The following is a 15,040-nucleotide window of genomic DNA, read 5'->3' as shown; positions in this document are numbered from 1 at the left end:
CTATTTCTTGCAGTCTGCCCTGAGTTGGCATCTTCAGCATGGCTCATCCAGGCACCATGGTCACAACCCTACACATAGATTAGAGTTTATAGGGGCAGTGACAGACTCCACGACAGCCAGAGCTTACCTGTCACAAGACAGATTTAAACGCATGACCGCTCTCATCTGCCAGCTGCCAAATCAACTATGCACGTTGGTGAGAATTTGCTCAGGTCTCTTTGAATGTGTGGCTTCCTGTACGTTCATCATGCAGCATGCCAGACTACATCTACGTTGTATGTAAAACTTGCTGAAGTTGGTGAACTACCAAGCGGACATCATCTCGTATGCCGTATCTATGCAAATTCCTCCCAAAGCCCTTTCCTCACTGAACTGGAAAGGGGGAGTACTATTCCCTTAATTCTCCCCACCAAGACTCTGGTGATTGATACATCCCTCCTAGAATGGGAAGCACATCCGGACCACTGTTGGATTCCTTAGGGCATCAACCTTATTCCATCCCTGTCAGGTCACAGAGAATAACTTCATTCTGTTCCTTTAGTGCACTACCCAGATGAAACCCAGGCAGACAGTGTTGTCATACTTCCTATCCATTAGAGTAGGCCGCCTGATGGCTGCTATTTCCAATCAGATGGGGGGAGGGGTAGTTGAATTTGGGAGCTTTCTCTAATGAGGCCCAGTATTGTACTGTTAATTCAGACAAGTAGTCCTCACAGGTATCCTAACATTAATTCCATAAGTAAAATCAGGAAATAGTCCTCCAGTTAAGCATGAAAGTTCACTCCTTAGGAGCACTGACAGTCTCAAAGCAAAAGAATCATGTTTCCTGTATTGAGATCTGCTAGACAGCAACTAGGTAACCAAATTATGCATATTGACCATCCAATCTTAGTCAACGTCCCTTTCTCTTGGCAGAAGTCTTCTCCAGGCCATAGTACTAGGGAGAGAAGAAGATGATATTTTTATATAATCTACCTTGTTTTGGGTGTCCATATTTAAAGGATGATCCTACTTCCCACCCTGGAGGCACTCAGCTACGAAAATACTATCATAACAGATCCGCGGACCTTAGCACAAAGAAGATTATGAAAATACATCAATGCTTACCTGAAAAATTCCTTTCTTTTTCAGTAATAAGGTCCAAAAATCCAGCCTACGCTGGAGACAAATGGATCATCCAGAATAGAGATGAAAATTGATATTCGAGGATTTGGGTTTGTTGTCAGGTGGAATTTAGTAGGAATGTATTTCTCAAAGTGTATTTATCACATTCTGTAATTTAAGTAAGTAGAATTGGAATTAATTTAGCTACGGAAGTTTTCTTAACTGGAGGGACATTCCGGGGGTGGGACAATCCCCTGCTGCCCGTGTATTACAGGCCTGATTCTGCCCTTAAGATGCAAGAGGGCTGAAGTACTTATTGTAGTGTATCTATGGACCGTATTATTTTAAGCAGGGAAATTTTTAGGTAAGCGTGGATACCTTTTCTTATTGGATGCTTTTCCCCTCTTCTTTTTCTTTACAGGGTATTGTTTTCAAATATTTGACCAGTCCTTCATGAAGCCCCATATTGACAACATATTTCATGCAGTCTTTTTCAGAGGAATTGTCTATGCCTTAATTAAGGTGTCGTTTTAGAATTCCCTTAACGTTCTTTCAGAGTGGTGGATTTTAATATACTACATTGCAAGTTAGAATTTATTTTTTTTTAATTCCTTCACTTTTGTTTTTCTTGAATCCAATACCCTTGTACTTAATTACTGTGTGGTATGAACCCGTTCCTTACAATGCTGAAACCAGATAGTTCTTGGTCATGGGATCCAAACTTCCGTCTGACTTTCAGGTTGTCAGTCAGTTCATCTATCTGCCAAGAAGTCATTCTGGGATGACCTTTCTTCTCATTCAGACCTTTACATCTTATATTCTATATCTGTATTCTGAAAGCTCTTCTTTTCTTTTAAAAAAAATATTCAGAGGGTTTTAAACTCTAAAAGCCTGGTAACTGACATAGAGAATGGCAGAAACATTTTGGTAACTACAGTGGATTGTAGCCGTTTATCTCAAATGTTTTGTGGCAAAGCAAGGTTTTTATGAATAATCGTGGGCAGAACATCACTTATTTTTATTGATCGGAACTCTACTACAGTCAAAATGTAATGCATACGGATGATTTTCATGCAGAGATTTCCTGAACCTCATTGTTTTGTTTTAGGAGCTGAAGAAGATGAAGGTAACACCGTGATAGCAACGTCTAGAACACTTCCAAAGATACCATCAACTAGTGATGCGCCTAAAGCTGAGACAACTACACTGAAAACACAGACCAAGATTCCTGCACAAACCAAGGTTTGTGGGCAATTTCTTTTTACTGCAGCAGAGTAATACTTTTTACATGGTTTTAATCAAACATAATTCTGTTAAAAGGTTATTTGAAAACATACTTGGTGAATGGTTATGCCTATAATAATCATAAAAACCTTACCTAATATTACTACACTCTGTTAAATCAAATGTAGAGCTGGCCATAGAGCTTCTAATTCCCAGTATAAAGCCAGTGTACCAACTCTGGATTTCACTTCCAAGAAGAGTATCAAAACCAGGACAGCACATCTTCTCATGAACACACAGGTATATGTGAACATGAAATATAGTCTTAACCTTATTATGTCTCCGAAAGGGTTGCTAAATAAGCCATGTATTAAGCTGCCTCCCCTCACTCGCCCATAAAAAGGATAATTTTGTTCGTTTTTGTGGTACCTTTTGTGCTTTTCTCCAGGTTTCTCTTGAGGAAAATGCCATCCTTAAAATTCTAACATGGTATTTTGCAGTGCTTACTATGTCATTCACCAGTTCCATTGGCACACAGGTAGAAAACAATGTAGATGACAATGGGTAAAACAATAGTTGACAGGTATTCACATCACAGAACCACTATTGTAAGTGAGACACATGCTGAAAGAAGTACCAGAGATGCCAGGATTGAATGCTTGTGACAAGAACTGCTCCTTCATGCTTAGAGATGGTCTTTTAGATCCGAGACTTGTTGGCCTAGTACTATGGGGAAGTTTGTGCTGTTGCTGCCCATCCTATACATCTTCTGTGGCTGGAGAGTCTCAATATTTTCCAAACTGGCTCGTGATTTGGGTGCCTAACTTGACATGTTGAAGAGGATCTGATTTACAGAGGGCACGTGCTCTGCATATCAGACCCTTTTCAAGGTATGTCTAGACACTTTTGAGCATCTTTCCCTTTGGTTGTGAGGGCTGTCAGCCTGTCAGCTTACATAAGGACACTATCTATTATTCTTTGTATAGAGGGAGGAAAAAAGTAAAATAAAATATAAAGAAGGTCATGCAAAAATAAGATTATTAAAACCATTGTTAATAGGTATGCTTGGGCATGCTGAATCCAGTGCTTATTAAACCATGGGGCAGAAGCTTTGAGTATGAATGTTTCCTTCAAAAAAGAAGAGCTAATCACATATACAGCTGTTAGGAAAACGATAAAATAACCAGTTCAATTAGTTTCTGTACTTTGAAAAGATTTTGCTAATGTTTTAATAGCTTATTTCTGTGCTTGGGTGTTTTGTGTATGGACAATAAAATTTAAAAAATACTGAAAGCAATGTGGAAAATACTCTTGGAAAGAGATAATTGCACTTACTATTAAAGTATTTACATGGAGACTGCGTGATACAGAGAAAAGCAAGGAAGGGAAAGATAGCTCTGTGAAGGGGCTCAGAGAAGAGGACCAAAAGCTAGATCTTTCTTTCTTGGTGTATTCTTTAAGTGTGGAATAGAGAAGACTGATCTTTATATGCTGCTGTTTCAGGTTATAGATCCATTCCAAAGACAAACTAGCTGACAGACTTCTAAATCTGAGGGAAAGATTAAAATTTGCTCCCTTATCACTCAGTGAAAAAGGGGTGTCTCACAGTACCACTAATTATCAGGAGTTGAGGCTTGGTATTATTTGAATGCTCTGAAAACAAGGTCCTCTTGAATGATCTAGTCTGTCTTTCTGTATCCTTGCAGAATATTACTCATAGCTTTCTGCAGAATCACATTAGCTCAGTGGTCCATGACTAGGCCTCTTAGGTGCTATGGTAATACAAGTAATAAATATATAATAATCTTGTTTGTTGAGTCAGTCTCCAGTAATGTTGACTCCATGGTCGTCTTAATGAAGTTTCATTGACCTCACTATGATAGTGATTACTAATTATTCTGTCCTCTTGCCTCATTTTAGACCTTTCCTGCTTTTGTAAAAATGTGCTTTGACTACTACTTCCTTCTTGCTAGCCTATGTAATACGTGAGGGATTATCATAAAGACTCAGACTTTTCTCTAGACTGTACAGACTCTGTTCTCTCATCATAATTCATGTTTTCTACACCTTTCGTCACTAGTTGCCTCTTTTAAATTCAAACTTCAAGGTGGAACCTCAAACTGCCTGTAGTATGTCAGATGTAACCTCACAGGTGTTCTACAAAGACGACTAATAATTCTTTGGTCTTGCATATAATATCTTTGATACATTTTATTACAATATTATCACTATTATAATGCTGGGGGGGGCTAGTATTTACACACCCATGATTACTTTGTTTATCAGCATATAATCCATTTTATGTTTGCTAACTTTCAGTCTCTTGTTTCATACATGTGGATAATATTCTCTCTCCCCATGTAAAGCACATTCATCTATCTTTATTAAATCACACTGTATTGATTTCTGCCAAATTCTGTACTGTCTGTAAATCCTGCTGTATTTTTACTCTACCTTCCCTGCGGTTAGCTGTCCCTCCTAACTGGCTTTTCAGTGAAACTGCATTTTTGTTGCTGATCGGTTTCATCAGGGATAACCTGTCCAGGAGAATGATGTCTGAGAATCAAAGCAATATAGATGCTGAATGCTGATCTCACCGTGATGTGACCACTGAACAGATGTAGCGTTTTCATTGACTTTAGTTTTTTTATGTTTAGTAATTCTGTGGGCATTTAGGACTTTTCATCTTGTGACTTAACTCAATGCACTTTTACAGATGTGGAAAATATAATTGCACAGATCTTATAGGTATAGGTTTCATGTTTCAACAAAGACTGTATCAGTTTTATATAAATTTACTACTGCTTCTCTACTTCGTTTTTGTGTTGGAATGTGCATGTTTAGATACGATTTTCTGACTATGTAGGCTAAAGAAGTACCATTTAAAGTGCAGAAATGTACATTTTTGAAATGTGATCATTGCTTTTTTAAATGTACTATAGTCACCTGAAGAAATTGATGACAAAGAGAAAATTCACAAGACTAACTCTAACGCTAACAAAAATAAGAACGACCCAGGTGATGACACTGACGTATTTACTGAGAAGCACTCAGAAAACCTCTTTCAGAGAACAGAAGTACTTGCAGGTAAGGAGCAGCTAGTTAGGGCCTCTTTTATCACAAGGTAATATGAAAAAAATGTAGAAAATACAAAGATGCTACCTGCAGAATAATATAAACATCAAAATTCATATTGTGCCCAAGGTATTACCCTCCACATTGCTGTGGGGTCCCTGAGGATTATATGTTTCTGCAGAGCAGCCAGTATTCCTTTGTGAAGAATTAGATGGGCTTCACCCAGAGTTATTTAATCTATAGCCTACCCTTTTGCTGATTATTTGCAAGGTATTCCATCCCCCAGAAGTTCAGTGCTTCCTCCTGGGGATTCTTAGCTTTCACAACCCAGGAAGGGAGAATTGCAATTTGAACTTGGGTTTCCATGATAACTTGTAGGGCAAAGATCTGTGTCCAACCTGCCTGACCTTCAGTCCCTCCTCCTGGCAGGCGCTATCCTTCTTGAGTGCTGTTTGGGGGGCAGGGGAGATGATGTCCTGGAGGAAGCTCCAACCTCTCTTTCCACTGAGAAGCAGGGATGTCTGTGTATGGAGGGTTATCTCCATGTGTGGACCAGGGAGAGACAAGCTGGCCCCTCATTTTGTGTAGCTTATAGCAGAGCAGCACCAGATAGTGTCACACTAGTATAGCTGTACTGTTTTTCTTATAATCGGCACTGATTTCCAGGAATTTATAACTGTGAAATCCTACTAACGGTTGAAATTTGGCATCCAAACTGTTCTGGAAGTGCATTTATTTTTGTGGCATATACCAAAAAGGGGATGGTGTTTGAGCCATGGATGTGAGCTCATGCCACAAAATTCTGGATCTGAATTTCCCTGAAGCTCAAGGGGTTTGGATAAAAGAAAACTAGCATTGACATAGCATATCCAGTGGAAATATTCATTTTGATAAGTGTAGTTTGAATTGTTAGTTTGTGCACGCTGGCAAATACATGACAAATGTCCTCATTTTTGGGCTACATGAAAGGGATACAGTGTTTATCATCAAGAAATGTATTTTAGGCTTAGGTCATGGTGTAACAGACTGAAGGAGATGTGGCATGAATCAATTTCTTCCTTGGTAAAACAGAGTAGTAATCAAGAATAAATTATATGTAATTTCAGTGTTAGAAAAGTTACTTCCCTTTGTTAAAAGTAAGTTCAGAAGCAGCTAAGATTTTATAGTTACATTTGATCATGTTGTTGCTATGCTCTGGGAGCATTATTAACTTTTTGTTAACTAAAAATATTACTACTTTGAGCTGTACTTTTTAATTCCTTTAGAACTATGGGCCGTATTGTGTCTTTGACTTTTAAACAAAACTACTGAAATGTTTTTCTGTTTAAAAATCTATTTACAATGATTTCTAAAAAAGCCAATCAAGATTGTGACTTAATTGGAGCCAGTTTTTTAAATTTTAAAAGGATACAAAATATTTACTAGTTGTTTGCTATATTGGAAAACAAATTTGGAGCTACGGGTCTTATTTTGGCATATTGTGAATGTTTATTCATTTTATTGCAGCTGTTATTGCTGGTGGAGTTATTGGTTTTCTCTTCGCAATTTTCCTTATCTTGCTGTTGGTATATCGCATGAGGAAGAAGGATGAAGGCAGCTACGACCTTGGTGAACGTAAACCATCCAGTGCTGCCTATCAAAAGGCACCTACTAAGGAGTTTTATGCATAAAATTCCTACTTAGTGTCTCTATTTATGAGATCACTGAACTCTTTTAAATAAAGCTTTTGCATAGAATAATGAAGATCTTTTTTTCTTTAAAGAGCCATTATGGCACCTTTATGATAAAATCCCATTGTATTTAAAACTTTTCATGTATTCCTTTAAAAAAAAATGTAAAATGAAAACTTAACATTTGCCGTGTTCTGTGAATAACAGTGGTAAAGCATTATTTTATAAAACCATTGATGTTCACTGAATCATTTTTAAAACTTTATGCATAAATATAAAATAATGAAAATGATTGTTTTATCCTATGGCTCAATGAAAGTTGTTTAATTTTTGTCAGCATGACTCAGATTGATCTTACAAGTTAGTTTTTATTTCATTAATTTATCTGTTTCCAAAAAATGCCTTTTTGTAGTTGTCATGGTGCAATTTGTCTTCGGATAATTCAGATAACAGTAACTTTTAGTGTATATGTAATTTTTCAGCTATGTAAACTTTAATCTTCACTTTGTATAAATTTGTGTCCGAATATCAATTTTACACTTTGCATTGTTTCTCAATGTAACTGTAGCTTCAGTGAAATTGTAACAGCAAATTAATGTGTAAAATTGGATTATTACTACAAACTGTATAGTCATATCCTTACTAAACAAATCTTTAAGGAAGATTTGAAGTAAGCTACTGACAAGCCTAAGCAAACCCAAAGACTCTAACAGTATTCTGAGAAGTTGCTGCAGATATCTATGGCCACTGTATTTGTTAATTTCTTGCAATCTGAAGTTATAAGTAGGGGTTTAAAAATCAATTTTTGTTCTTAAAAATACATTTAAGTTGTAAACGTCTTTTAAAGCCTTTGAAGTGCCTATGATTCTATGTAACTCGTCGCAGACTGGTGTTAATGAATATATAACAGTAAAAGAAAATGTTGGTATTTTATAAGCACAGCCAGTTCTAATGGTAATTTTTGTAGTCTTACATGGATAGACATAAACTGTAATTTGGGAACATAAACACTACTGAATAAATCATGTGGCCTAATACTGAAATGTCATAGTTATATACTTTTGTACTTTTTTCATCTTATTCCTACTTGGTTGTGTTTAATATCACAAATTATGCCTATTAAATCTTGGAGGATGTTATCTGGAAGCCAAGACCAGAAAAAAGGTATTGATGAAACTCATGCTTTGAACAGAGATTCAGAAGTGGCAGGGAAAACGCTCAATGTTTCTTCATGTACATGCTTGGAATTTGCCTGTTTAATTATGAGGATTTCAATCTTTGCATTATATTCAATGGCAGCATTGGCACAGACATAGACTTTCTGCAAATGTTAATTTCAGGTTGTAAAACTCCAAGGAGTACGTAGAGTTTCATTTATTATGGATATTATTCTTTATTCATTCTTTTATTCCACCTTTGGAGGACCTCAGCTTGATTCAACTCAGACTCCAGAAGGAGAATTGAGAAGTGGAATATCTTTATATGAGAAGACAGACATGTTCCAAGTAGAAGAGAAAGGGCTCTGTTGGTTAGGATTCAAATAGCTGTGCAACCGATAGACATATGGAGATGACAGCAGCATGCTTGCCTATGTTAGGCTCAGTCCTCAGGTCTGTTAATTTTTTCTTTTCTGATTTCTTAATTTCAAAACTAGGTGGGCAGAAGATTGAGCTGAACAACTACTCACAAGTATATATCTTTGTATATACAATATCGGAGGTCTCCAGAGAAAAGAATCTCATAACTTCTATTTGCTGCTGCCCCAAGTTCAGTGGTCATTTAGGAAAAATTAAAATTATTCTGCACTATAATCGTTGCTTTTTAACTGCTTACACTTCCTGGTAGATTTTCTGAAGCCATAGATCTTCACCAATTAAAACCAGGGTCAGTATTTAACAGGTATACCTCATTGTGCAATATTTAGTGAAATTCAGTCAATAAAATAACTGCTTGAAACAACTGTGCCAAGAAAAGGAAATTTCAGGCAAAGGCTGTGCCACTGCTGTAAAATAAAATATTTGTTAAAGTGCCAAAATCAAGTCTGTCGTGCCTACACTAATATTTCATTTTGTATAGTTTGGCATCCAGTCTTCTCCAAGCCCGTATTACTTTCGGTAGATTGAGTTTTCTTAAAGGTGCAGTGAATGCTATTTAGTTTAGTGGTAAACATTAAATGCGTGACAGGTTGTCTACTTTTTCTTCCTAAGCAGATCATTATTAAACTGCTTGAGTAACCAACCTTTCACTTCTGAATTTCAGATCCTTTGCTTTCCAGCTACTGTAAATATTGTATACAGCATTTTAGCATATATAACATAGATGTTCATTATTTCTGTTAAAATGGTTCTACACAAGTTCTCTATTATGCATATCTCCAATTTGTTTACAACCAGCAGCAATGACTATTTGAGTTCTCTTCTTTCCCCTAGACATCACCCCTTCAAACACAGCCCATAATATGCAGCGGAATTTGGAAAACTTGTAACTGTTTGGGCAGTTTAACAGAGCCCCAAACCCTCCTGAAATGTCATTTGTTTAACACAGCAATCTGCAGTGGGAATGAAAATAACAACATTATTTATTGCCTTGAGTCACAATCTGACCTTTCCTCCTTTCCACTGCCAATGCCGCACTGTGCTATTAGAATGAAATTCTAACAAAGCTCTCATCTTGATTACAGTTTAGTTTTCATTCATAAATCTAGAGATCAGGCTTCTGTCAACAACATCTGTTTTCTAGCAATGGTATTAAAAAGGAAATTGGCATCTGTGCACCATTTCAGTCTTCTCTTAAACCGAAATTTCCAAGTGTCTTCAGTTTGCTGTCCTTTGTTCTCCTCCTGGATGTGTTCTAGCACTGCAGCCAGCACTCCGGCTCCTAAGGAATGTTGCTTGGCAGCTGCTAGACTCAGATGTCAAGCTATGGAACAGTTTTCCCCCCCCCCCCTCCTCCAGCAGTGGCATCTCTATATATAGGTTGGCTTCTTCTAAGGCCTTTTGGCTGGCCCCCACTAGTGCTTTTGTAGCAACTGTGAAACTCCTTAGCAATCTGATACAGCATTTCCTTGTGACTGATAAGTTATAGTGCTTGTCTCAATGCAGTTTTATTGTGACTCAGTCTTGACTATAAAGACCTTGCTTCCTTATAGTTTTGCAGATGAAGTCCTATGTCATTAACTTAAGTGTCCATCTCATGTCATTTTTTTTATGAAAGAATATTAGTTATACTTCTAACTGTTGATATCTTGGAACCTCTGCTTCTCCATACATTTTGCCATTCCATATTTTTAAGTTTTTTCTCTTTTTGGTGAGTGTCATAGTAAAAAAAAGTAATTGGATAAGTAAGAACATGTAAAATGTTCTTCTAGTTTCAGAAAAATTACTTACCGTTTAACTACTGGTAGGTATTTGATTCATTACTTTACGTCATATCTTACCATCAGTTTTTAACAGAACTCCCATTGAAATCAATAGGGAGTTCTGCTTAAACAGAATTTTTATTTTTTAAACAAAGCTTCTGATTCTTTGGAGTGCAGAAACCATTTTGTCTAAGAAAAGGAAGAATTTAGAAAAATATTCCTGTCAAATATAACCTGTTGGTATTGGAAGGATTGTGCTAGAACAGTATTATATATGGAAGGGCAAGTCTACACTACAAAATTAAGTCAACCTAAGTTATGCTGACGTACAGCAACCACAATAATTAAATCCTCACCAGGAGCATTTGCACCAATTTAACTGTCAGTGTGAGGCATTGTGGGATGGCTTCTGAAAAGCAGCAACAGTTGATGTAGGCAGTGCACTGTCTACACTGACACTGCATCGACTTAACTACATTGACCTAAGGGCTACAACTCTCACCGAGGCAGAGTTAAGTCAGTGTATTGGGCAAATTACATTGGTGGGAGCTGTGTTTTAGTGTAGATGCTGCAGAATTAGGTCAGCGTAAGCTGCCTTATATTGACCTAACTATAGTGTAGATTGGGCCTAAGAGAGCAGGGGAGTAGGGGTTGGGGAAAGAACAAGCATCTCTAAATACTAACTAGCAGTTCTGTGACAGGGAACTCTTACTCATATTATGTAGAGGTGTCCAGGGGGAATTAAGGAAACAGGAAAATTATTTTTCTTAAATTTGTAATCAGTTATTTCACTTACCTATGCTTGACCAAACTGAGTTATTAAAACTTCCTGTAAATGCAAGTAACTTTTTTCTGTTGGTTTCAACAACAAGTAAAACGGGGACTCCAAAACTTGAATGTATTCATGCTTTACAACTTGGTTGTCCCTTCTATTTTTAAATGAACTTTCCATTAAATTAATTTTGCTACAATTTTAATTCCCACCCATGCATTATAGGCAACTGATAGAAAACAGATTTACTGGCAAACCATGGCTGGATACTGTAGAATTAGTTTTATGGTAGCATTGTATTGCTCCAATTCTCCTCTGGCCCACGGAGCATTTTTTCAGTAAAAACAAACTGACAGGATGAGTGCCCTTTCCCCCTGTAACTGGGCAGGTCCCACGACCAGCCATGGCTCCAATAGAGATGCATTGCCCAGAGCTGGAAAGGGCCCCAAGGGGCCAGAGCTGATACTGAGGTATCTGGTTTCCTATTGATTCCTGTGGATCACCAGGTTTGGGACGAAGGCCATGAGGCCCATTCCAGGGGTTGTGAGGGGTGTGGGCAGGGAGACCCTGTCCCAGCCACCCCACTTGAACAGATTCTCAGTGAGATTTCCTCAGCTGAAGAAATAATGCAGGCCTAAACAGTATCTTTTCTGCATCCGCTCTGTGGGGCTGGAGAAGAAACATGTCCCCTTGCCTTGTTCTCAACTTCCCACAGTCTCCACTCCCTCTTCCAGCATGCAGCCAGACCTGCTGAGCTCGATCCTGGAGATATGTGCAACTGAGATGGCAATCATCCCCCCAACCCCCACCTTTTCATGTCGGAAAGAAGGTGTGGGTGGGTATGGAGGATTACCTGATATGGATTGGAGGACGGAGAAGTGAAATGATTCAGCTGGTGGTTTCGAAGCATACAGAAGAAAGGATTTATGGAAAACATGGGCATCTAACTCTCCTCTGTATTTGGTACGACAGAGTTTAGCTTTTAAAGGTGGTGTGAGAATGATCCCAAAACTGGAATTTTGGGCAAGTAGGAGGAAAGACAAAGGGAGACGAAGTCCTGACAGCCTATGTTCTCCACTGGAAGTTACAAAGCATTCAGTATTTTGAGTTGCTGTCAAACTGAAGTAACTTTCCTTCCCTGGTACTTAATGAAGACAATATTTATGCAGGAGAGTGGGCTGATGTTAGTGCTGCGTACCTTAGAGGATCATTAATCCAGGGAGTTGCTATGTAGAAGGCCAGAGGAGTTGTTGTCTGCTGCAGATCCCAACCTTAACTTCTTTAAGCTACTCGCTCTCCCGGATTTGCACAGAAACAGGCCCAATCTCTGAGAGCAAACATGCTGTGGACTTGCATCTCTTGTACCTTTTATCATACGCATGGGAGGGATTATGGGGCATTAGGTATGGTTATGAGGTATTCCATATCTTGTTGTTCTCCTACTTTCTAGAGTTTGCATTAGCTTGGGCATGTTTGGCTTAAACACTAATTCCTTTGAAATAATACTTGTTTACAGAGTAGCCTATGGAGTTTGGAGATTTTGAAGTAAAGTGACAGCATGTTGTGGTTGGAAATTGTTGTAAGTAGGCCAGGGTTGAAGACCACAACCTCTCTTGACCAAAGGTCAAGCTGAATAAATTGACGTGGCCCCTAGTTCTGACAACTCACTTCCAACACTGAATGAGAGGAAGTAGGAATGTTTGTTCTAAAAAAAAAAATCCAGGAAAAATATTACAATACATCTAATTGTTTGTTTTACGTAAATAGACCCTAAATTCACTGTAGGGTGTGATTTTAATGCTCTAAAATTTCTAACGTGGGTGTTCTGTGATTTTTTTTTCTCATAGATCTTTTGTTACTTTGCTGTGTGCCAAGAACATTTTTGGATTAAACAAAAAATAAAGTGCGTCTAACATGGAAGTATATAGAACAATAATTTCCACCAGACAGCAATTGTAATCCAATAGCAGCTTGGGGCTTCTCTTGTTGTGGGAAACTGAGCTTGCTGTTAACTCGGAAACAGAATTTTTCCCTATCCTCCCACTCCATGAGTCCCCTTGCGGTCTGAGGGTATAAACAAACCTTGGTGCATTCTTTTTAGTATTCCTTGGTGGAATGGAAGTGTCTCTCTAAACACAACAGCTTTTAAGAGCTCTAGGAGGATATTTAGGAGAAATGGGAACAGATTATTTTTTGTGTTTCGTCTGTTGTGTCACAACAGTGGTATTAAAACTTGTCTTTATCTCTTAAAAAAAAAAAGTGAACAAAGTTGATTTAACAACTTGTACACTAAATGGTATTATCTTTTCCATGATTGTAGTATTCTCCTGGGAAAATATGACGATACTTTAAAATGTTTGAAGCACAGGAAGTGCAGCAATAGTCTTGGTTCAAAGTTCCCTGTGAAAACTTTTTGACACACACTTGTTTCTACTCTCAGCCCTCCCTCGAAGAAAAATTTAAAGTTTGCTTTTTGTCTTTCATCCTTACGATTTCTATTACTACAAAACTAAAGAAAGAGAGTTCATTCTAGAAAGAAAGAAAAGTGGACAAAATGAGCAAGCTTCCTTCTGAAACTAACAGATCAGCCCCGAAGTCAGGCAGCTTAATATTTTGTGGGGTTTTTTAAAAATCCAACTGTGAAGGAATTGCTTCTGGTGACTCAGTCTCCCTTTGCTAGTAATATGTGTTAGCCTTTTGGGCAAAGAAAATGAAACTCCAGCAGAGCAGTCTTTTATCCAGTTCTTCACACTCAGGTCTGCAACCCTTTCTTGGATCTATGTGAACCTTCTTCCCTTCTGTCAGAGTTCTCCCCTCATGGTGCAGGGGCTCAAAATTAGTTCTTCTACCAGATCCTCATTCTCTAAGCTGCACCCCCATCCCAGATCTGTGTAAACCTCCACTTCTATTAGGGTTCACCACTCATGGTGTATAAAATCATCACCTTGCTGGTGCCTTAGTTCCACTATGCTTTCTTTCATACTCCCCTTCTGCCCCCCTTTGCACCAATCTTGTGCACTGTTAGGATGTGTGTTCTCCATGGTGTTGCATGAAGGGAAGGAAGCACAAGGCCTTAAGCGAGGGCAGAGCTCCAGTGCTTTCTTTAAATTCCAGTAGTAGCTGAATGCCAGCATTTGTTGGGGACTTTAGAAATTTCTCTCTTCTGACTGAATTGAAACTGCAAAGACTGACAGAAGGAAATAAAATCGGAAAGCTCAGTTACTTATGGGTCTGTCTATATATACACATAAGTATCTGCCAACCGTAGGAAATGCTTTACATAGAGACCTTTGAAGAGGAAAACGGGGAAACATCTTTTAATGCTATTGAAATACATTGAACCCAGGAGAACTTTTGGAGACACTGTGGAACAAATGGTAAATAATTTATTAAAAAATAGGGATTATCTTTCTACGCAGGGCTAGCTAGCAAATGGGAAATCTGTCCAAGCCTATCCTGCTTACTCTTACTTGTTTGTTTGTTGCTGCCACCGCCTATCACAATTCACAGGAAACAGATTGCTTATCATTCAAAAAACTTTGCTTTTGTTGCATAAAAAACTACACCACACACACACAAATGCTTGGGTGGGCAGGAGTGGAGGCACCAGCAAAGGGCTGACTTTCAGAGCTGTGAGTAAGACCAGCTATCATTTGAAAAGGTGTCCGGTGGGATGAACAGGAAAGTGAGAAGTCCCAGAAAGTGGAAAGGAATGAATGGGTAGAGTTTTGGGAGGATATGGGAAAGAGTTCTGAATGTGCTGAAGGGGAGGGCAAGCACACATCTGCTCTGTCTGGAGCATTATAAGGGACTTCAGCATCTCAGTTTGCTGCTCCA

General features: G+C 38.3%; 1 protein-coding gene across 2 annotated transcripts in view; it reads left to right on the top strand.

The window, feature by feature from the left end:
* Window positions 1-8,116, top strand: part of SDC2 (syndecan 2) — a 98,497-nt gene extending 90,381 nt beyond the window's left edge. For both annotated transcript variants that reach the window (XM_073330513.2, XM_073330514.2), the window contains exons 3-5: window positions 2,213-2,346; window positions 5,271-5,415; window positions 6,910-8,116. In XM_073330513.2, coding sequence (XP_073186614.1) covers window positions 2,213-2,346; window positions 5,271-5,415; window positions 6,910-7,073 — 443 coding nt within the window. In that variant the 3' untranslated portion in view covers window positions 7,074-8,116. The remainder of the gene's footprint in view (window positions 1-2,212; window positions 2,347-5,270; window positions 5,416-6,909) is intronic.
* Window positions 8,117-15,040: the final 6,924 nt, after the last annotated feature.

The sequence above is a fragment of the Lepidochelys kempii genome, chromosome 2, assembly GCF_965140285.1.
Source record: "Lepidochelys kempii isolate rLepKem1 chromosome 2, rLepKem1.hap1, whole genome shotgun sequence".
Lineage (NCBI taxonomy): Eukaryota > Metazoa > Chordata > Testudines > Cheloniidae > Lepidochelys > Lepidochelys kempii.
Note: the sequence above shows the minus strand (reverse complement) of the source record. Positions and strands in the feature narration are given on the sequence as shown.